Source organism: Lepidochelys kempii, chromosome 7 (genome assembly GCF_965140265.1).
Source record: "Lepidochelys kempii isolate rLepKem1 chromosome 7, rLepKem1.hap2, whole genome shotgun sequence".
Lineage (NCBI taxonomy): Eukaryota > Metazoa > Chordata > Testudines > Cheloniidae > Lepidochelys > Lepidochelys kempii.
The window spans coordinates 106,450,938-106,473,158 of NC_133262.1; the positions used below are offsets into that span (position 1 = coordinate 106,450,938).

General features: G+C 42.5%; 2 protein-coding genes across 6 annotated transcripts in view; one reads left to right on the plus strand and one right to left on the minus strand.

The window, feature by feature from the left end:
• The window catches only part of ACADSB (acyl-CoA dehydrogenase short/branched chain), a 28,050-nt gene extending 24,965 nt beyond the window's left edge, over window positions 1-3,085 (minus strand). The window contains exon 1 of one of the 2 annotated variants that reach the window (XM_073354142.1): window positions 2,904-3,085. In XM_073354142.1, the coding sequence (XP_073210243.1) occupies window positions 2,904-2,939 (36 nt within the window). In that variant the 5' untranslated portion in view covers window positions 2,940-3,085. Of the gene's footprint in view, window positions 1-1,584; window positions 1,604-2,903 lie in introns of those variants that run through there. The other variant, XM_073354141.1, reaches the window with a different exon arrangement.
• IKZF5 (IKAROS family zinc finger 5) lies at window positions 2,761-21,801 on the plus strand. Of its 4 annotated transcripts, XM_073354139.1 has the most exons (6): window positions 3,171-3,456; window positions 13,556-13,651; window positions 14,413-14,508; window positions 15,922-16,085; window positions 16,385-16,567; window positions 18,947-21,801. In XM_073354139.1, exons 4-6 carry the CDS (start codon window positions 15,953-15,955, stop codon window positions 19,888-19,890), a joined length of 1,260 nt encoding a protein of 419 aa, XP_073210240.1. In that variant the 5' UTR covers window positions 3,171-3,456; window positions 13,556-13,651; window positions 14,413-14,508; window positions 15,922-15,952; the 3' UTR covers window positions 19,891-21,801. The 4 variants fall into 4 exon arrangements, with proteins under 4 accessions (XP_073210239.1, XP_073210241.1, XP_073210240.1 ...); XM_073354138.1 differs by lacking the exons at window positions 3,171-3,456; window positions 13,556-13,651 and adding an exon at window positions 2,761-3,098; XM_073354140.1 differs by lacking the exons at window positions 3,171-3,456; window positions 13,556-13,651 and adding an exon at window positions 3,127-3,164.
• The last annotated feature ends 420 nt before the right edge of the window (window positions 21,802-22,221 follow it).

Sequence of the window (22,221 nt, forward strand, 5' to 3'; positions counted from 1 at the left end):
AACTTTAAGAGTGAGTACGCACTTCAGAAAAGATGCAATTATATAAAAACATGTTTCTACTTAATTACTTTAAATCCCAGAGTTGGTGTAATGAAAATGACGATAAGCAGCAGACTGCCAACTGGTAATAAGCCTTAACGGACTGATTATTTTTAAATGTCAAAAAGTGATACAGCACAAAGAGCTGAAATTAGGAAATTCGCTGTAAAGGTTCTGCAAATATTCTTATCTCTGACTCCACACTCACTTGCCAACCACATACACTGCACTCAAGTCACATCAGGGGCCAATGGTGATCTAGCTGAAGCAAAGAATGGGTTGTGCATACAGCCTATATCATGGTTGTGAGGTAGTTTGTAGGCTTACATTTACAGTATGGTAGTTAAAGGATTGTAGTCCATATAGAAAGTGTGCATAAGATATGGTATTTTGACAGCATCGTAGATGGATGCAAAATTGTTGGCGGGTAAGTAGAGCATGGGAGATAATTACAGCATAAATTAGTTAAGGTTATTTGGAGAAATATGAATTCTTTAGCATTCAAAGATTTTTTTTTTTTTAAATAGCTGCAACATTCTAACAACATTTCTTTTGGATAACAACAGATTTCAGTTTCAAATTTTGATGGATTTATTAAAATCTGAAGAATGTTTGAGGATGCCCATAACATATAAATATTTATTTACTTATTAATGTTGCTATGGAACACTAGATTAATGATAGCATGCTATGTGTGTTTCAGGCTCACTTTATTAGCAGGACTGAAAGTTAAACGCTTTAACCATTAATAAAGCTGCATGAAAAAATGAAGCAAAAAAAATAATTTAAATGTCTTCTTCAAAATATTTGTTCCAAATTGAGAAACTTAAGTTCAACACATATCAAAAAGTCCAATAATTTTATAACATTAACTAGAGAAGGGGCAGACAATAGAAAGGACGGAAAGAATGGGATGACAAGATAAGAAAATGACCTTTGCAGTCACATTCTGAATGGATATGAGCGAGGCAAGACTGCAATTGTCAAAGCCAGTGAGAAGATTATTGAAGTAATTGAGATACAAGATGATAATAGTTTGGATGAGAGTTTTAGGTCTGTGGATGGGTAGAAAAAGCCAAATTATAGTAATGTTATGCAGAAAGAATCAGCAAGATTTAGATGCAGCCTGGAGGTGAGGACCTACAGAGGTCTGAGTGGAAGATATTTAGTTTAACAAGTTCACAGAACAATAGGTGCTCCAAAGGTTTGCTTTTGCCTTCGAAAATGGCCATTTTTGGAATCTTTATCTTTTGAAAATGGCCTGGGTCTGGAGGAGGGAGGCAGACAGGCTCAGAACCAGGAGGGGGGGGGCGTGTGTGTGGGTGTGTGTGTCAGGCTCGGGGCAGGGGAGGGGTAAGGGGGGCCGGGAGCAGATGTATTTGGGCAGGGGGGCATGAGGGGCTCCAGGCTAGGGTGACCAGTTGTCTGATTTTCGACTGGAACACCCGGTGGAAAAGCGACCCTGGTGGCTCCGGTCAGCACCGCCAACCGGTCGTTAAAAGTCTAGTCGGCAGTGCTGCGGAGCCAAGGCAGGCTAGTCCCTACCTGTCCTGGGGCAACGCGCTGTGATGCTAGGCGGAAGGGCCACAAGGCTCCATGCACTGGCCCCGCCCCAAGCACCGGCTCTGCACTACTATTGGCCGGTTCTCGGCAAATGGGAGCTGGGGAGGGGGCGGTGCCTGCGGGTGAGAACAGCGTGCCTCACAGAGCCTCCTGCCCCCACCTAGGAGCTGGACCTTCTGGGGCACAGCATGGTGCCCCAGGATAGACAGGCAACCTGCCTTAGCCCCACTGATTGGGAGCCTCCCAAAGTAAGTCCACGCCCCAACCCCTGCCTCAACCCTGAGGCCCCCGCAAAACCTGGAGGCCCCTCTTACAGCCCAAACACCTCACCCCCAGCCCCACCCCAGAGCCTGCACCTCCTCCTGCATCCCAACCTCCAACCCTGAGCACCCCCAGACCCCCCTCCTGCACTGCCAGCCCAGAGTCCCCACCTCCTGCCCCAGCCCAGAGCCCCCTCCCACACCCTGAACCCCTCATCCCCAGCCCCACCCCAGAGCCCTCACCCCCTCCTGCACCCCAACCCCCTCTCGCACTCCGAATCCCTTGATCCCATCCCCCAGCCTGGAGCCCCCTCTGACATCCCAAACCCCTCATCCCTGACCCCACCCCAGAGCCCACACCTCACCCCAGAGACAATACCACCTCCCACACCCCAACCCCCTGCCTCAACCCGCAGGCCCCTCCCGCACTCCAAATTCCTCAGCCCCACCCCCCAGTTTAGAGCCCCCTCCAGCACCCTTAACCCCTCACCCCCTCCCACACCTCAACCCCGTGCCTCAAGCCACAGCCCCCTCCCGCACTGCGAATCCCTCAGCCCCACCCCCCAGTTTGGAGTCCCCTCCAGTGCCCCAAACCCCTCATCCCCAGTCCCAGCCCAGAGCCCGCACCCCCAGCCGGAGCCCTCACTCCCCTCCCCCCGCGCCCCAACCCCCTGCCCTAGCCCGGAGTCCCCTCCCACCCCCCGAACCCCTCATTTCTGGCCCCACCCCAGAGCCCGCACCCCCACTTAGAGCCCTCAGCCTCTCCTGCACCCCAGCCCCCGAGCCAGTGAAAGTGAGAGGGGCCCCCCCACAGGAAGGGGCGTGGTCTCAGGGAAGGGGCGGGGCCAGAGCGTTCGGGTTTTGTGCCTGTAGAAAGCTGACAACCCCGCTCCGGGCGCGGCCAGGCTCGGGGCAGAGGGGCGGGGCCTCCGCTCTCCGGGCGGACCCGGCACCCCGCAGCGCCTCCTTGGAGAAGGGGGCTCCCGGCCCGCGAGTAGAGCGGGGCAGAGGCAGCCCGACCCCTGCAGGTTCACGAGTCACCTTCGCGCAGCTCCGCCACAGCGCCGCTGCCGCCATGTTCGCTGCTGCTGCCGCCGCCGCCCCGGCTGCCGACTCCCCTTCGCCGGCGGCGAACCCAGCGAGCCCCTCCGCCGCTCGGGCTCGCAGCAGCGGCCGTCCAACGCCACGGCCACCGCGCGCGGACTGCGCCTGCGCGGGGCTCGCCAGTCTCGCGAGGTGGGAGGAACGGGGCGGGCGGGGCGACTACTACGGGAGACACTCACAACAAACATGGCGGCTGCGGTGGGTGTTGGGAGCGGTGGGGTGCAGGGGAGGTGAGTGATGCTCTCGCCCCGTAGCTCAGGAGCCGGGCTATGGGGGCGGGTGAGAGCCGCCCAGTGCCCTCATCCCCCAGGGGCCGCCGCCGTCGCCGCCTGTGACTAGCCCCCTTGTCTTCTCCACCCGGGGCCGCGGCCCTGTCCTCGGGGAGCAGGAGGCTGCAGTGGGGCTGGGGCCGAGGGCGGAAGCAGTGACAGCTCCCCGCCCTGCAGAGGCGGACCCCTGGGGGGCAGTGGGTCTTCTCTTCTGCCTCCAGGTGAGTGGGGGGGGGCTTTCCTTGCTCTCTGTCTGGCTCCCAGGTGAGTGGGTGGGATGTGTGTGTGGCCCCCGGCGGGATAGGGTGCCCCTGCTCTTTGCCACTCGCTCCCGGAGTTAAGGGAGGAGGCCCACGGGGGTTTTTCCCTTCTCCAGAAATGGGGTGGCCGTTTCTTTCTCTTGCACCGCTCCGCCGGGGAGACAGATGGCGAGGGCGGATGGCCGACAGATGCACCTGGCGCGGTTCCAAAGGTGGTCTAATTTTTAACAAAACTTAAACCGACACAAACGAGGGGTATTGAATGTGGGATGGGTGTGAGAGATCCGTCTTCGGGAAGTGTTTTCTCTGGCCTGGAGTTCATAGCACCCCCTTGGGAATGGATATGAATCTGCTATAAACCCTCTTTTCTTTCAATCGAGTTTGCTTAACAGAATTCTGCAGTGGTAGTGTTGTTTTCCTCCCATGTTTGGCTCCTACCAGGCAACTGGTGTGGGAAGCAGTGCTCTGAATGGGGTGTGGAGAATCTGGTTCTTGGCCTTTGTATGAAGACTTATTTGTGTCACAGACTTTGAAGAGTGCCAGGTGGGAGCTCTTTGAAAAGTTGTTAGTAACTTTTTGTGAGGAATTAATTCTCAGGTCATGAAACTGTGTTTAAAACCTTGAGCATTATGTGGGACTGTTTTAGATCCTGATTTTCCCCTCCTCCTCCTGGTACTCCTTGGGAAGAAAGTAATAGAATAAGTCACATGACAGTTACTGGGGTTCACAGGTGTTTGATTCTTCGCTTTATGAAAGAATCCCTTCATTCTGAGATACTCAGCTAGTGGTTTCATAGCAGGCTGAGATGGTATCAGAGAGACTTCCTTGAAGGAAAATGTGACACTTCATATGTATGTTTGCTTGCTGTCAAAGGTTTTCAAACTGCTTGTTTGTGTCACAGCTATTTCAGAGCCATGGTATCTGAAGTGTAGGAGCAAACCAGAAGGCTCCACAGTGCATGTGTGTGAATTTTTACTTTAAGAGACCTGTAGAAGACTTCAGTAATATTTTACGTAAGGCTTTCATATTAAAGCATTCTATAGCATTTTCTAGAATATATGCATACAGCACTGCTGAAATGCAGCTAGCTTTAGGGTGAATGGGGGTATCCAGGCAGACAACCAGTGCCCACCCAGTACTCTATACAACAGTGAAGTATAGGATGGAAAATGTTGCCCAAGAACAATTAATTAAACAAACCCCCTATTCTTAAAGAATGTGCTATAAAAAACTCTGTGACGCTTGTAGTAGGTAGAATCTCGGATTACTATATACGGCCTGTCAAAATTATCATGAAAACTTACCAGTTAAGGTACAAAATCTATTACCCTTCCATTTTCCATGATGCTTGGTGGTGCATTAAAAAAAATTATATTCTCCACATGAGTAGAATTTCATAAGAGTAGTTTGAGATGTCATCTAAAAATTACATATATAGCTTAATTTATTCTGTTCAGGTACCCATAGCCATGTCATGAGCAACTTTAGTATGTAATATGATTAGTATCTGTCAGCTGTGGTTTTTTTCTCTCTCTCCTCTCTCTTGGGGAAAAATTGTGTGCATTTTTTTTTAAATGCATGATATGCTATTTGTTCATTTAAGCAAGGTCACAGAAGTGTTCCTTGCATGCGAAACAGAAAATGGTGAGGTTTGAGTTAGTTTTTAAATCCTGTTGGGAATTTACGAACATCAGAAGGATGAGGGGCGTCTGAGGTTCAGTGGAGTTGAATGGAGGGAATGGAGTTAATTTAAACATGATGGTCAGACCACTAAATCATATCTTTTGTCTTTCCCCAGTTGCACTTTTCAGTATTCATTCATCTGTTAGAGTTTTTCAGACTGAAATGTTACTGTGTAAATTACCACATGAATCAATTTTCCCCTTGAAGCAAAGAGTATCACAATAGACTCTTTGGTGAAAATATAGTTTTTAAATGTTGATTCCTGTTGAGCCATCCCAAAACTCAATTTTCTAATCTTCATTGTTGAATGGTTTAGTCCAGTGGTGCGCAAACTTTTCCATTCGCAGGCCCCCACCCTCCCCCCCACCATTAATAGAATTTGTCATACCCCTTCTCCATTACTTGTGAGCTGAAACTATTTTTCATGCCAGAAGGTGGAGGGGGAAAAACAGAGATGACTGTTCGTTCATTTAGTTTAGTGTTATAGTGTCTAACTCACTTGAAAGGTCCCAGGCTCTCAACTATTCTTTTATATGTTACCAGTTTGTCTTTTAATATAAATTATTAATCATTAAATGAGTTTTAAAATTAGAGAATCAAAATTAATTTTAAAGGCATAGTAGGCCTGCAGTAGTTAAGAAACTTAAATTGTTGAAAATAAGCCAGCCTGTGCTTTTATTAATATGTTGTTGGTTTGTTTTTTTTAAAGGGTGAAAGGCTAAAGTTTCTTCACACCACCCGGCCCCCAACTCTTCCCCTCCCGAACCTTTGGCACCCCCCTGTTTGTGCACCACTGGTTTAATCCCTATATTTGACATGCCTTAAAGTTATAACTTGGTGAGACATGGCCTCTGGAATCTAAATTGCTTTCTCCCATCCCCCTCCCCCTTTTTAATGCATGAGCTGGTATCTTTGTTTTACTGCAGGAGTCACCAACAAATGGAACACAAGTTAACTTAAACCTAGAGGAAGCTGATATCTGAAAGAGGGTAGGCAAAATTGATGTGTAAAGGTGTGCCCAGAGTTAACTTACAGTGATCAGAAGAGAGAATAGTGGACCATATTCAGTCCTGCCATAAAAGGGCACGACTCTTTGGAAGCCAATAGAGTGGCATGCTTGTATTAATTTAGATGGAATAAATGAGCTAAAGGTGGTGACAAAACCCAGTCATTGTCTAATGTTAAACAGAGTTATACAAGGCCTGTAGCTTGGTATACAGAGATCTCAGCCTGCTTAGCATCATGGCAAACACACCATTAAAAATCTTTTTAACCTTGTATTAAAGGTACAGAAAAGAATGAAATTATTAAAACCTTTGAAATGCAAAGTATTAAATAAGGCTTTCATTGTAACAGTATTTTTTGTTCCCTTTCCCTTTAGGAGCATGTTTTTAAAAGGAGAAACCCCCTGTTGTTAGTGTCTTAGATGGTATCAAAAGATGGTAATAACTGTCCTTTTGGGGAAAAGAGAAGAAGTTAGTTGAGATGGGCTGGAGATGTTGCTGCTGCTGTTGTTTTTCAGTTCATCTTAGAAGGAAAAGCCCCCTTGTTTGACAGTCTCTTACATGGCATTAAAGATGGTAATAACTATCATCCTAGGTGATGTTTGGGATTCAGCTGGAGATGGTAGGGGGGGCAATGTCATCTGGGCTTCTCTCTTTGGCTCGTTCTGGTTAGGACACCTCTCAGGATCAAGATGATGAAGACCTAGGGACCCAGGAAGCTGGGGGTTGGCAACGGTGATACTGACACTCACTCCAGTAGCCTCTCTCTGTTCTCTCCATATGTCCTCACAAAATCTTTCTTTTAAGGACCCCAAAAAGGGAGTGAGGGTGGAATAGCCTATCCCCTCATTATTTTGTCCACCAGTTGGGCCTAATATTTGATATACCAATCTTAGCTTATTAACTTCTGGCTCCACATATCCTGTTTTTATCAAGTGTAATTTTAACAGTCCCTGAGTCATATCAACTAGGCCTTTTTATTTAGACTAATTCAGTTATTCTGTCTTCCATTTGGACTTCTATCCATCAACCTTTGTTGTTACAGAGTACTGTAACATTTTATGAATTTATACATACTTATTACCATTGAGCTCACATTTTGGGTAAATTTGTAGGCCCAATTGTCACAACAGCACCCACTTACTCCAGGGCTGAATTTTAGCCGCTGTATCAGATTCCAAAAATAGCAGATAAAGCCTATCTTAGGAAACCTCCACTGGTTAACCCCATTCCAATAATTTTTTAGACACAATTGATACCAGTAATCAATGTTGATAAACAAGGACATAAATAACCCATTGGAATGTTGGCTAGTGTTGAGCAAGAAAGAAAGGAAAATGGAAAAATCATGTTTAACAAATGAAAAAAGATGTCAAGTAGGGAAACCCCTTTGACTTATTTTCAAACCAAGGGTACCTGGGGATCTTTCTCACCTATCAATTTAGTTTTGTTGTGGTTTTACCTTCAGGTGGTTTTAGTGTGACAGTTGTTAGAAAGGTTTCAGAGTAACAGCCGTGTTAGTCTGTATTCGCAAAAAGAAAAGGAGTACTTGTGGCACCTTAGAGACTAACCAATTTATTTGAGCATGAGCTTTCGTGAGCTACAGCTCACTTCATCGGATGCATACCGTGGAAACTGCAGAAGACATTATATACACACAGAGACCATGAAACAATACCTCCTCCCACCCCACTGTCCTGCTGGTAATAGCTTATCTAAAGTGATCATCAAGTTGGGCCATTTCCAGCACAAATCCAGGTTTTCTCACCCTCCGCCCCCCCACACACAAACTCACTTTCCTGCTGGTAATAGCCCATCCAAAGTGACCACTCTCCCTACAATGTGCATGGTAATCAAGGTGGGCCATTTCCAGCACAAATCCAGGCTTTCTCTCTCTCTCACACACACACACACACACACACACACAGAAACTCACTCTCCCGCTGGCAATAGCTCATCCAAACTGACCATTCTTCAAGTTTAAATCCAAGTTTAACCAGAATGTCTTGGGGGGGGGGGGGGAATGGGGCGGGTTAGGAAAAAACAAGGGGAAATAGGCTACCTTGCATAATGACTTAGCCACTCCCAGTCTCTATTTAAGCCTAAATTAATAGTATCCAATTTGCAAATGAATTCCAATTCAGCAGTTTCTCGCTGGAGTCTGGATTTGAAGTTTTTTTGTTGTAAGATAGCGACCTTCATGTCTGTGATTGCGTGACCAGAGAGATTGAAGTGTTCTCCAACTGGTTTATGAATGTTATAATTCTTGACATCTGATTTGTGTCCATTTGTTCTTTTACGTAGAGACTGTCCAGTTTGACCAATGTAAATGGCAGAGGGGTATTGCTGGCACATGATGGCATATATCACATTGGTGGATGTGCAGGTGAACGAGCCTCTGATAGTGTGGCTGATGTTGTTAGGCCCTGTGATGGTGTCCCCTGAACAGATATGTGGGCACAGTTGGCAACGGGCTTTGTTGCAAGAATAGGTTCCTGGGTTAGTGGTTCTGTTGTATGGTATGTGGTTGTTGGTGAGTATTTGCTTCAGGTTGCGGGGCTGTCTGTAGGCAAGGACTGGCCTTCTCCCAAGATTTGTGAGAGTGTTGGGTCATCCTTCAGGATAGGTTGTAGATTCTTAATAATGCGTTGGAGGGGTTTTAGTTGGGGGCTGAAGGTGATGGCTAGTGGCGTTCTGTTATTTTCTTTGTTAGGCCTGTCCTGTAGTAGGTGACTTCTGGGAACTCTTCTGGCTCTATCAATCTGTTTCTTCACTTCCTGCAGGTGGGTATTTTAGTTGTAAGAAAGCTTGACAGAGATCTTGTAGGTGTTCGTCTCTGTCTGAGGGGTTGGAGCAAATGCGGTTGTATCGCAGAGCTTGGCTGTAGACGATGGATCGTGTGGTGTGGTCAGGGTGAAAGCTGGAGGCATGTAGGTAGGAATAGCGATCAGTAGGTTTCCGGTATAGGGTGGTATTTATGTGACCATTGTTTATTAGCACTGTAGTGTCCAGGAAGTGGATCTCTTGTGTGGACTGGACCAGGCTGAGGTTGATGGTGGGATGGAAATTGTTGAAATCATGGTGGAATTCCTCAAGGGCTTCTTTTCCATGGGTCCAGATGATGATGATGTCATCAATATAGCGCAAGTAGAGTAGGGGCTTTAGGGGACGAGAGCTGAGGAAGCGTTGTTCTAAATCAGCCATAAAAATGTTGGCATACTGTGGGGCCATGCGGGTACCCATAGCAGTGCCGCTGATCTGAAGGTATACATTGTCCCCAAATGTAAAATAGTTATGGGTAAGGACAAAGTCACAAAGTTCAGCCACCAGGTTAGCCGTGACATTATCGGGGATAGTGTTCTTGACGGCTTGTAGTCCATCTTTGTGTGGAATGTTGGTGTAGAGGGCTTCTACATCCATAGTGGCCAGGATGGTGTTATCAGGAAGATCACCGATGGATTGAAGTTTCCTCAGGAAGTCAGTGGTGTCTCAAAGGTAGCTGGGAGTGCTGGTAGCGTAGGGCCTGAGGAGGGAGTCTACATAGCCAGACAATCCTGCTGTCAGGGTGTCAATGCCTGAGATGATGGGGCGCCCAGGATTTCCAGGTTTATGGATCTTGGGTAGTAGATAGAATATCCCAGGTCGGGGTTCCAGGGGTGTGTCTGTGCAGATTGATCTTGTGCTTTTTCAGGAAGTTTCTTGAGCAAATGCTGTAGTTGCTTTTGGTAACTCTCAGTGGGATCATAGGGTAATGGCTTGTAGAAAGTGGTGGTGGAGAGCTGCCGAGCAGCCTCTTGTTCATATTCCGACCTATTCATGATGACAACAGCACCTCCTTTGTCAGCCTTTTTGATTATGATGTCAAGTTGTTTCTGAGGCTGTGGATGGCATTGTGTTCCGCATGGCTGAGGTTATGGGGCAAGTGATGCTGCTTTTCCACAATTTCAGCCCGTGCACGTCGGCGGAAGCACTCTATGTAGAAGTCCAGTCTGCTGTTTCGACCTTCAGGAGGAGTCCACCTAGAATCCTTCTTTTTGTAGTGTTGGTAGGGAGGCCTCTGTGGATTAATATGTTGTTCAGAGGTATTTTGGAAATATTCCTTGAGTCGGAGATGTCGAAAATAGGATTCTAGGTCACCACAGAACTGTATCATGTTCGTAGTGGTGGAGGGGCAGAAGGAGAGGCCCCGAGATAGGACAGCTGCTTCTGCTGGGCTGAGAGTATAGTTGGATATGTTAACAATATTGCTGGGTGGGTTGAAGGAACCATTCCTGTGGCCCCTTGTAGCATGTAGTAGTTCAGAAAGTTTAGTGTCCTTTTTCTTTTGTAGAGAAGCAAAGTGTGCATTGTAAATGGCTTGTCTAGTTTTAGTAAAATCCAGCCACGAGGAAGTTTGTGTGGAAGGTTGTTTTTTTATGAGAGTATCCATTTTTGAGAGCTCATTCTTAATCTTTCCCTGTTTGCTGTAGAGGATGTTGATCAGGTGATTCCGCAGTTTCTTTGAGAGCGTGTGGCACAAGCTGTCAGCATAGTCTGTGTGGTATGTAGATTGTAATGGATTTTTTTACTTTCAGTCCTTTTGGTACGATGTCCATCTGTTTGCATTTGGAAAGGAAGATGATGTCTGTCTGTATCTGTACAAGTTTTTTCATGCAGTTGATAGATTTCCACTCCATACGGCTAAATGCAGTGCCTTGCATAATGACAGGTTTCAGAGTAACAGCCGTGTTAGTCTGTATTCGCAAAAAGAAAAGGAGTACTTGTGGCACCTTAGAGACTAACCAATTTATTTGAGCATGAGCTTTCGTGAGCTACAGCTCACTTCATCGGATGCATACCGTGGAAACTGCAGAAGACATTATATACACACAGAGACCATGAAACAATACCTCCTCCCACCCCACTGTCCTGCTGGTAATAGCTTATCTAAAGTGATCATCAAGTTGGGCCATTTCCAGCACAAATCCAGGTTTTCTCACCCTCCGCCCCCCCACACACAAACTCACTTTCCTGCTGGTAATAGCTTATCCAAAGTGACCACTCTCCCTACAATGTGCATGATAATCAAGGTGGGCCATTTCCTGCACAAATCCAGGCTTTCTCCCCCCCCCCCCCCCCCCGGAAACACACACACAGAAACTCACTCTCCTGCTGGCAATAGCTCATCCAAACTGACCACTCTCCAAGTTTAAATCCAAGTTTAACCAGAACGTCTTGGGGGGGGGGGGGGAATGGGGCGGGTTAGGAAAAAACAAGGGGAAATAGGCTACCTTGCATAATGACTTAGCCACTCCCAGTCTCTATTTAAGCCTAAATTAATAGTATCCAATTTGCAAATGAATTCCAATTCAGCAGTTTCTTGCTGGAGTCTGGATTTGAAGTTTTTTTGTTGTAAGATAGCGACCTTCATGTCTGTGATTGCGTGACCAGAGAGATTGAAATGTTCTCCGACTGGTTTATGAATGTTATAATTCTTGACATCTGATTTGTGTCCATTTATTCTTTTATGTAGAGACTGTCCAGTTTGACCAATGTAAATGGCAGAGGGGCATTGCTGGCACATGATGGCATATATCACATTGGTGGATGTGCAGGTGAATGAGCCTCTGATAGTGTGGCTGATGTTATTAGGCCCTGTGATGGTGTCCCCTGAATAGATATGTGGGCACAGTTGGCAACGGGCTTTGTTGCAAGGATAGGTTCCTGGGTTAGTGGTTCTGTTGTGTGGTATGTGGTTGTTGGTGAGTTGTTAGAAAGTATAATTGTTATACAGTTTTGAGTACTAGGAATGTCTTGATTTTGTTTCTCACTGTAGACTTGTGGGACTTTACATATTTTATTAAAGTTATCTCTATATGTATGGGATATATACTTCCAGAGTGGTTTTCTGCCTCTGTATTTCTTCAATATTGGAGTGAAAAGGACAAGGTGGAACTGATTTGAATTGATAAGGTAGCACTCCTATTTCACTCCTTTGATGTTTCCAAGGTCCTCTCCTTTATTCTCTCAAACCACCAAAAGTACGTCTTGTTGACTATCCTTCCAAATAAGAACCGAATACTGCTTCTGAAGCTCATTAGTGCTGTTCCTGAATCAGGCAATTGGAACAGCAGTGGTATCCAACACTTTCAGCCTGAACATGTTATTTCAAAAAAGTCAAGACACCACGCTCACTTTTTTGAGGCAGATTTTCTCAGGAGGGCACCATCCACATATACCTAGCTAGCTTTTATGCTTCCATCCTGATGCGCCCTGCTGGGGTCAAGTTGTATAGGGGAAGCCACTGAAGCATGTTGCATTCTGGCAATCCTCAGCTGGTTTATGGTTTAGTGGTCCCTTAGGGACCACTTACAACTGGTGCAAGGTAGAACAACCCCAAGGCTCTAAACTGACCTCTGGCAGAGAATCAGGGAGCCATAACTGGTGGTTCGTTTTCAGCTTCTCTTTTTTCTCCTCTGCCTGACTGCCCTGTGTGAGGGTGAGGAGACATCCTTCACTAGGCATTTCTATAGGTTAAGGCAGAGCTGATTGAGCTCCCATCCTGCTCTCCCAGAGACTCCGGCAACTTGGCAGGTAAGCAGAGAATAGTGTAACCTGATCTGCTTCTCTTATGTCATTCCTGACATGCAGCAGATGAGTAGTGGGGAAGCTGCGAACAGCTGCAGCAGGAAAAGGACAGCAACTTCTCAGTGCTCTCACCTCACATCAGAAGTTTCAGGAGAAGCTGTTGGGGGTTGAGCCTAATACTGTATTCCTGAAGTGGTGGGTTTTGTTCAAATACTTATGTTCTCTAGGAAACACTTCCAGAACAGATTTTCAATTTGTATTTTAATAGAAATTTTCTTAGTACAGTTGCCCTCAAGGACTACAGGTTGCATACCACTGTAGTAAATTGGTATAGGAGACACTCCCTATTCTGGGGGCTTAGCATGTTGACATTGAAAAGTTTCCAGCTATTACTAGACAAGTAGCAAGTGACTTAACTGGTGTATCAAACTGGGATCAACAATACAGTAGAATGTTGCACTAATACTATATTGTTTAATACAAAGCATTATTGTGAAAGAAAGGTTCATATAGACATCTCTCTAAAGAGTCTGCAGAAAACCAGTATTCTAGTGGTATGTGCTGAATTAGGCCTCATAAGTGACTTTTACAAGTTATTTAATTCGGTGTTAGTGAAGAACTTTGAAAATGCAAAGCACTGTGTGACTAGTAGTGATCTGGAGTTTGGTACTGGACATTTGCAGATCATCTAATGAAACTCTGGTCATTACTGTAAAATGAAAGGATTTGCCAATTGAAATGTAGATAATGATTTCTGTGATAATTTGCAGCAATTGAAACGTCTGATTGAAACTGTCCCTTTTCAGACTGAAACTTATCTTCCATCTTAAACTTGCTGCAAGTCAAAGTCCTATGAAAGTCTGGTAATTTACAATGGTGATATTGAAAAAGAGTGACAAATGGTGAATTTTTTTATTATTGAAAGATAATGCAGTCTAACGAAACCCCACGTCCTATACAAAATATTAAACTCAAATTCTTTGGCTGGGAACACAGAATTATGCAGCACTGCCACTGTAAGCCCTCTTCCCATCACTAAAATCAACACTATTACAGTGTGTGTTTTCCAGTTGCCTGTCCTACAGAAAAGTGGTTCCCCCAAAATTTGTTTTGTGGATCACTACTAGTTGTCTGCAGAATGAAGTATTTGAGAGCTCCATACAGCTTGGTGGTTTCAAGATGGCAGGCAGTTTGGAGGCAGAGGTGATAGGCACGGCTGGCAAGATGGTAATAGATCTGATCAGTGGCCAGGAAGAAGCTGGGGTAACAGCTACCAACAGCACAGACAAGGACAGTCTTACTACCCCCAGTATGAATATGGCTACAACTCCTACAATCCAAGGCCTCATTACAGCCGCTATTAATATGGTTTTTGCTGTTAAGTATCCACTAAAACCAATTAACTTGAATGCCAGATTTTGGGTTTTGTTTTGCTCAATTTTCTCATATTTTCTATGTATGAGGAGTGGCTGGGGTCAATGAAAGGATCTCCTTCTGGAAATGTAGTTCATGTAATGAAATAATTGAACTACTGCTATGAATTTTATTTGTTGCAGGGGAGCCTCTCTTTTGAAAGTTAAGCAAGAAGCTAAAAAATATTTGATTAAGAAATCAGAAAACATAAGTTTGACAGACTAATTTTTTTATTTATTTTTTGTTCTAGGGAAAGTGGGGCAGCTGTGCTCCCTTGCTTTCTGTCTGACCTACTGGGAGTACAGGTTGGAGTATGTTTGCTACCTAGGAGGAAACTGAAATTCAGGTACAATTCATGTAGACCTTTAAAAAACAAACACAGGGAAAAACTAAAGAACTTAGCTAAAAATAGCTGGAGAAATCTCCTGCTGTGTTCTTGTCTCTGGCTGCAGCTCTGATTTTCCTGTCATGATATGCGTCATTCAGCTCTGTTTCCTACTGGAATAATCAATAAAATGGTAGCCTCAGGCATTGCTGAGCTGCTCAGTTCATGTCAGTGAAGATTTTTCAAGTCTCCAAGTATTTTTACGTATAGACTTTTAATTTCTTTAATATACATTAAATGAATTTTTTTAGTCATCTAATGCAGTAAAATAATCAGTTCTCTTTAGTCTCACAAAACCACTAATGTAGGTAGGGTTTTTATGTCCAATTTACAGATGAGTAGAGTGCTAGACTCACTACTTCAATTCATATTGTTGGTAAGAGGCGTAAGCTTTACTATTGGATGTGAAATGGGTTTCTTTACCAAAAAAAGTAAAATGTATCCAAGTTACTTGAAACTTTGAGAAAGTGATGGTACTGTAATAATATCAGTACTGCTTTGAAATCTCAGTGACTTTAAGATTAAACGTTGTTTTGTAATTTAGCTCTTCTTAATGAATGAGTTCCCTCTAATTTATACGATTTTTATAACACTAACAGAAAATATGCGTTGAACACCAAATTTGACGCTTGAAAACTTGGAATTTCTCATCCTCTGAAATCTGTTCCCCTCAGTTGCTGATTTGAAACTTGAATAAATCAAAATATAATTTTCCTTGCCAGATGATGATGAACATTCTTGACAGTCTTGAATGCACTGTGATGCATAGTTATGGTTCATTATTTCATGAACCATAACTGTGCATGTGCCTAACTTTAAGTCCGTGAGAAATATTATTTCTGAACATAAAATTCTAAGTTATAGAACAATTACAGTATAAAATTGTCAATGCAAGAAGTCTCTTCTTTACAATAAATTTCCTTCCATGCTAAGATGTCAAATCTCGGCATTTAAGAAAAAAATTGTCTGGAATGTCAAAAAATGTTCTATTTGAATCTAAACCTTTGTAAAGATTATTTAATATTTCTGAACTGAATGGTAAAGTTAGATTGAAATTTGTTCTCGTGTCCACATAGTCAACTAAACTTTGACTTTTATTACATCATTTTATTAAATTTAAAGTATTTATAATACTGTTGCTGAGAACCATCTTCCCAACTGTGACTATCTGAGATCTTTAAATAGCATTGAGCTGCTGTGAAGATTTCAACAATACTCTTATGATTGTCTGTTCATGTGTATTTTACTTTTGACCATATGCATTTTAGTTAACAAGACTATAGAGATGTCATCCTTGATTTACAGTGGTTTCGGTAAATGTGAATTCTTTTGTTTCAAATTCAGTAAAATGTTCTCTGATTGATTTTTTTCTAGGCACAAGTTATTGTAAACTCAAAGTGTGAATATGGGTGAAAAGAAACCGGAGCCTCTGGACTTTGTAAAAGATTTTCAGGAATATCTTACTCAACAGACACACCATGTAAATATGATTTCTGGATCTGTTAGTGGGGACAATGAAGCAGATGCCCTTCAGGGAGGTAGGCTCTCTTCAGTGCTGTCAAGTATTCTAGTTTTTTTGGGGGGGTGATTGTGCTGATGTTTGCATTTGAACATGCTTATTATGAAGGCTACTATACTAGTCTGTAAAGCTGTAGAATCTTTGGGGGAAGTCTTTTGTAAAAAAACATTTTTCATCAAAACTTATTTCTCATTAGTTTATTTTTGTGTGGGGGTTAGGGGAATAAGGAGCTAAGAAGTTTGGACTAGTGTCACTGTAACAAAAAGCAACAACCCAGTGATTCTCAGTCAGAATCTCTACTGCATTTACTGTTTATAGCTGGAGCAGATGGTGATCAGAATGGACTAGATCATCCTTCTGTTGAAGTTTCACTGGATGAAAACTCAGGAATGTTAGTGGATGGGTTTGAAAGGACATTTGATGGAAAACTGAAGTGTCGATATTGCAACTATGCCAGCAAAGGAACAGCACGGCTTATAGAGCATATCAGAATTCACACAGGTATGAAGGATTCTACAGTACTTTGCTGTGGGGCAGTGTTTCAGTGCCTCTGTATTCTATGCTCCGTGTATATGGAACTAACTCACTCATAGGCTTTGCAGACGTGTGTATGTATCTTCCAACAGTGTCATAGTGATGACAACTTTCCTCAACTGTACGCAAAGTCTGTGGGATTTCTTAAAGATTTTTCCCTTTTTAAAAGATTAGGTGCTGTATTTTCATAATGCTTGTTTAGGCCCCAATCCTATAAGCATTTATGTGTGTGGTTAGCTTTACTAGCATAAATTGTTGCATTGATTTCAATGGGACTAGTCCTTCTGGTAAAGTTTTAGCACATGCGTAAATGTTGGCAGGATTTTGGGTCTCAGAGAATAGCTCTTGTTGTTGCGATGGTCTCAATCAAACACTAATTATAAACCAAGAAACTGAGTAAATATTTTGCTTACACTAGTACATGAAATTATATTTTATTACTAGAAGATAATGTTGAAATATCTGCCTGTAGGCCAATTTTACAAGAAAAGCACAGTGTCTAAAATTAATGAAGGCATTTTTGAGTACTAAAGATCAGTTAGTAAACTGAAAATTTCCATTCTCCAAAAAGTATAAGTTACAATAGAGCCCTACTCCCTTCCACCATGCTTCCATTTCATAGTGGAACCTCCCATAACTCTTATTTTAAAGCTGTTAAATTATCTTTCAGGGGTGGCATTCCAGTGCTCAGTGTCCCCTCCTGTCTTTATGTGATTGTTTGCTTAATCTTGGTATAAATTGTATGCTTATTACAGAGATATCCAGTCCCAGTTGGTGAACACGTGCCAACCTCTGAAAAGATAGTACAAAAGTACCTTACACCAAGGGCTGCCGCTGCTTTTTCTTGCGCTTCTCTTCTGAAGCTGGTGGTAAAGCAGGTCTGGCTAGAAGAAAGAATCACAGTTGAGTGTCCCAAGCTGTGATACTAAGCAATAAGATGCCTGTCACTGGAAAGTTTCCCAATTTTTCTATATCGGGATTACCAGTCCTGCTTGAGAAAATACTGGTTTGAATTCTGGCAGAAAACCAACTAAATATCCCCTGGGAGAAATATAAACATAAAAATTCTCATCTGGGAGCAGCAGATGCACGCATCCTACAATCTTGTATGAATGCGAGATCAATGGTAGATGCCTGCAGACACATAACTCCTTTTTGGAAGTCAGTTTGTGGAAACTTCTTTAGAGAGAAAGTTAAGGCTATTCTCCCTAGTGCCAAGGAGAGAAAGGTCACACCTGTTATACCCTGGAGTCTTTGTAGAAGAATTAATGGAACAGCACCTTCCTGGAAGCTGGTCTATAATTCTAGTTATGAAGTTAACGATATCAGTACCATCAGCAGGGCATTAAGCCTCTTTACTAGCATAAATCTGGAGTTTTAATTCCCAGAACACAAAGCACTAAAACCTTTGGGCTTTTGAAACATTCTGGATCAAATGAAAAGGTTTCATCTAAACAACTCTGAAGGATCTCTCTATCTTAAAGGAAGATCATAGGCGCCGACTGTACTGTTACGAATGTGTTTCCTGTAATCATGTTTGAAAATGGTTTTTCAAACACTTTAAATGCATTAGTGAGGATAGAGCCTACATGATATCTGGTATTCTACCAGAGCTCAGCTGGCATCATTAAAAAGCCAAAATCTAGCTCCAGCCTCCTGAATACAGAACCTCCCCAGACAGTGTAACCAGTGCAGTTCTACTCCATGATGGTGGGGGCTGGATGTTAGGGGTGTCTCGAGAATTGCATCTCCGTGACACAGCACTTAACTCTACAGGGGCATAGTTTACTTTTTTTTTAATTTAACCACAGGGTCCTAAAAACTTGTCCTTATATTTTTCTTAAATTTGAAAGCCACGTGGGTGCTTGTAAAAAGGCAGACTGATAACACTGCAAATCTCAATTTGAAGCGTAGTTATTCATAAAACAAATAAAGCTATGGCAGGTAACTGAACAAGCTTTGCCATGCTGTCTTGCCTACATGCCTCAAACCCATTTTGGACAAAGCACTTCTAGAGGTGTGAGTATTATTCAGACTACATACCATTCATATTTTCGCACCATTCCAACAAGGGTCTCAATTAGTGTCAATTGTAGTAATAGTGGTGGCTTTTCTAAAGTTTAAACTTGCCTACTGAAAGCAGGAGGAGACCTCCAAACTCATTTCACTTATGACACCCTGCAACCTTCCATTAGCAGTGAGTTGGACTGGATTTGAACTGTTGATTAAAAAATGAAATGCTCTATTCAGTTAGTAGCCCCCACATACATTCACTCTCTTCCATGTTCTGTTAGGCTGCTTTGTACAAGTATACATAAATTGTTACACTGTAATTTTCTCTTTCAGGTGAAAAGCCACACAGATGCCATCTATGTCCATTTGCATCAGCCTATGAACGTCATCTGGAAGCGCACATGCGATCACATACTGGTGAAAAACCATATAAATGTGAATTGTGTTCCTTCCGCTGCAGTGACAGAAGTAACCTGTCTCATCATCGTAGACGCAAGCATAAAATGGTACCTATAAAAGGTACTAGGTCTTCCCTGAGCAGCAAGAAAATGTGGGGGGTTTTGCAGAAGAAGACCAGCAATCTGGGATACAGCAGAAGATCATTAATTAATTTGAGCCCACCTTCCATGGTGGTTCAGAAGCCAGACTACCTTAATGATTTCACCCATGAAATCCCAAATATTCAGACTGAAGCATATGAAAGCATGACAAAAACAACACAGACTGGTGGCCTGGCGAGAGATCCACAAGACCTTAAGATAGACAATCCATTAAATCAGCTATCAACATTAGCAGGACAGTTGTCTAGCTTGCCACCTGAAAACCAAAACCCAGCATCTCCTGATGTTGTACCATGCCAAGATGAAAAGCCTTTTATAATACAGCAACCTACTGCACCAGCAGTAGTTTCATCTGTGTCAACAAATATTCCTCAAAGTTCATCTCCTACTAGCCCAGATCCTCGGCCCCCACACAGTCAAAGAAACTACAGTCCAGTGGCAGGTCCAAGTAGTGATCGCAGCGTCCATACTAGTACTCCTAGCATAAGTAACAGTCAGCCAAGTACTCCAGCTCCAACCCTTCCAGTTCAGGATCCTCAGCTTCTGCATCACTGCCAGCACTGTGACATGTATTTTGCAGACAATATCCTTTATACTATTCACATGGGATGTCATGGGTTTGAAAATCCTTTTCAGTGCAACATATGTGGGTGCAAATGTAAAAATAAATATGACTTTGCTTGCCATTTTGCAAGAGGTCAACATAACCAACATTGACTGAAAACATGCTTTCATTTAGTTTTTTTAACATATGTTTCATACTTGCTGAAGGAGACCTTGCTCATCCCCAACAAGAAATCTAATAAACAACTTGACAATGGAGGCAAAATTCTTTTCATGTTGTCATAAAATATGCCAGGGATATTTGAGTCATGGAGGTGGTAGTTTTATGTCATTGTTTAAAATAAAGTTATGAGGATTCGCGTGCAGTAACATGTTTTATGTTTGTTACATTTAAGTTATGTGCACTTAAGATCCAGACAAACATTCTACAAATGCCAATCCAGATTGCATCCTTAAACATAAATTGCAACCTATCAGACTAGATATTAAACAAGATAAGAAGTCTTGGTACCTAAAATATAGTAAAAGTTGTTAATACAGTGAAATGTATGGTTAATATGAAAACCATATTAATGCTTATAAACTAACTGTTTACCAAACTGGATAAAATCTTTAACTCACAGCAAAGAATACACTTTCATGGACACATACAATTTAAAATTTGTCAGTTTCATCTGAGTTTTAGTGAATTCTAAAGTTTTTTTTATGCTAGGCCTTTTCTTTTTTTCTTAAAAAAAAAAAAAAAAAAAAAAAAAAAGAGAGCAGTTTCATAGATATGAAGAAAACTTGAAGGTACCTTTAAAATATACACACACTATGAATGAGGCTTTGGTAAAAGAGGTTAAATGAGAAATAGACAATAGACAGCTTTGCATGAGGACAGTTTTCATTTTAAAAACTGTCAAGACATTCCCACTTAAAGGTTATTAAATACATAAATAGAGGCCATATTTTAATTTTTTTAAAAGAAAAACAATGTATTTTAACTGTCTTGCTAGGTTGCCTATATGTTTGAAAGTTACACACTCTAGTCTATATAAACTGCAGCTAACATGGAATTCTCTTTGTCTGTGGTCTACCAGAGCCCCTACCAGAGGTTTTTTAACCTTCTGGACCTGCTCAAATGGCCATCTTTTTTTCCTCCACTGTTTGTGGGGGAAGGTAGGCAGAGGAATATTGGTGGCTACAGTGTGAAGCTGTGATTAATACTGTGACTGGCAAATACTGTCTGAAGATGTACATGCCGTCCACTGTATGGGGTAACTATTTTTATATTGTAAATCTTGATCATTGTAAAAGCACTAGGTATTACAACACCTGAATTTGTCATGTTTCAGAAAAGTGAATAACGTAACTTTCTCTGTATTTTGCAATTCACTTTGACTTTATTTCATTTTGTACTACTTGTTGCAAGACAAGTGTGGGTTATTTTGCTTTGTTTTTTACTACACAAGTGAACATAGACATACAAGATAAGAGTGAATGTTTTGTGGGCAGTAGGTACAAGATTTACTTCCTTAACATTTTGGGGGATTTTTCCCCACGGGACATCTGAATGTCAGATGTAGGGGGTCTATCCAAAAACTTCTGTTGTCCTGGAGCAAGATCCAAAATCTAATGAAGTCAACTGAAAGACTCTTGTTTACTTCAGTGGGCTTTGGATCAGGCCCTTGGAGAAAGAAGAGTTGTGGTATTGGGAGCTTTTCTTTCACTTCATTATTTAATTATAAATTTGGGTCTTGAGTGCACGGCTCTACAGGTTTGTCTAGCATGAGACTATTTTTATCCTTACAATAGCCAGTGAGTTGTGTAGGTATGTAATTTGTGGTGGCTGATTGAGTGTAGAAAATGTCTATTAGGCCATATAATTCACCCCATGCCACTAGTTAATATCAGAGATGAAACTTCCTGGCTATGGGCTTGATCCAAATCCATTGACTTCAGTGGGATTTTAATAAATGGAAGGCTCTTAATTAATTTCTGCATAAATAAACTCAAGAATATTTGGAGAATGCATTTGTTTAGCGACTATAAATTTTAATGTAATAAAATTAACTAACCTTTTATTAGAATTGCTTTTTTTAAACTTACACTTCACAAACAGAACAATTCTACAGTTACACCATACTTGTGCATAAACTGAGACCTAGACATCTGAAATCATACACTTGAATATCTATTGTCATTTTGAGGGTTGCACTACAGTTCATTCAACATTTAATCTAGTTGACTGTTGCTCTTGTACAGGTTCTGTAAACTGAGCTTTTTATACAAACAATAGTGAGTGGGAAAAAATACATTCTGAAGAGATCATTTTATTGGTCAGCTATCTGCATACTTTATGGTTCGATCTGACATCAGCTGAAGCATGGGTATTGTATTTAAACCAAAATGCAATCGTTGCTGTTAAAGACGTTTAGAAAAGCTAGTAGTTTGACTAGCCACAAAGGAAAACATTTGATACTATGCTATACCAAATAACCT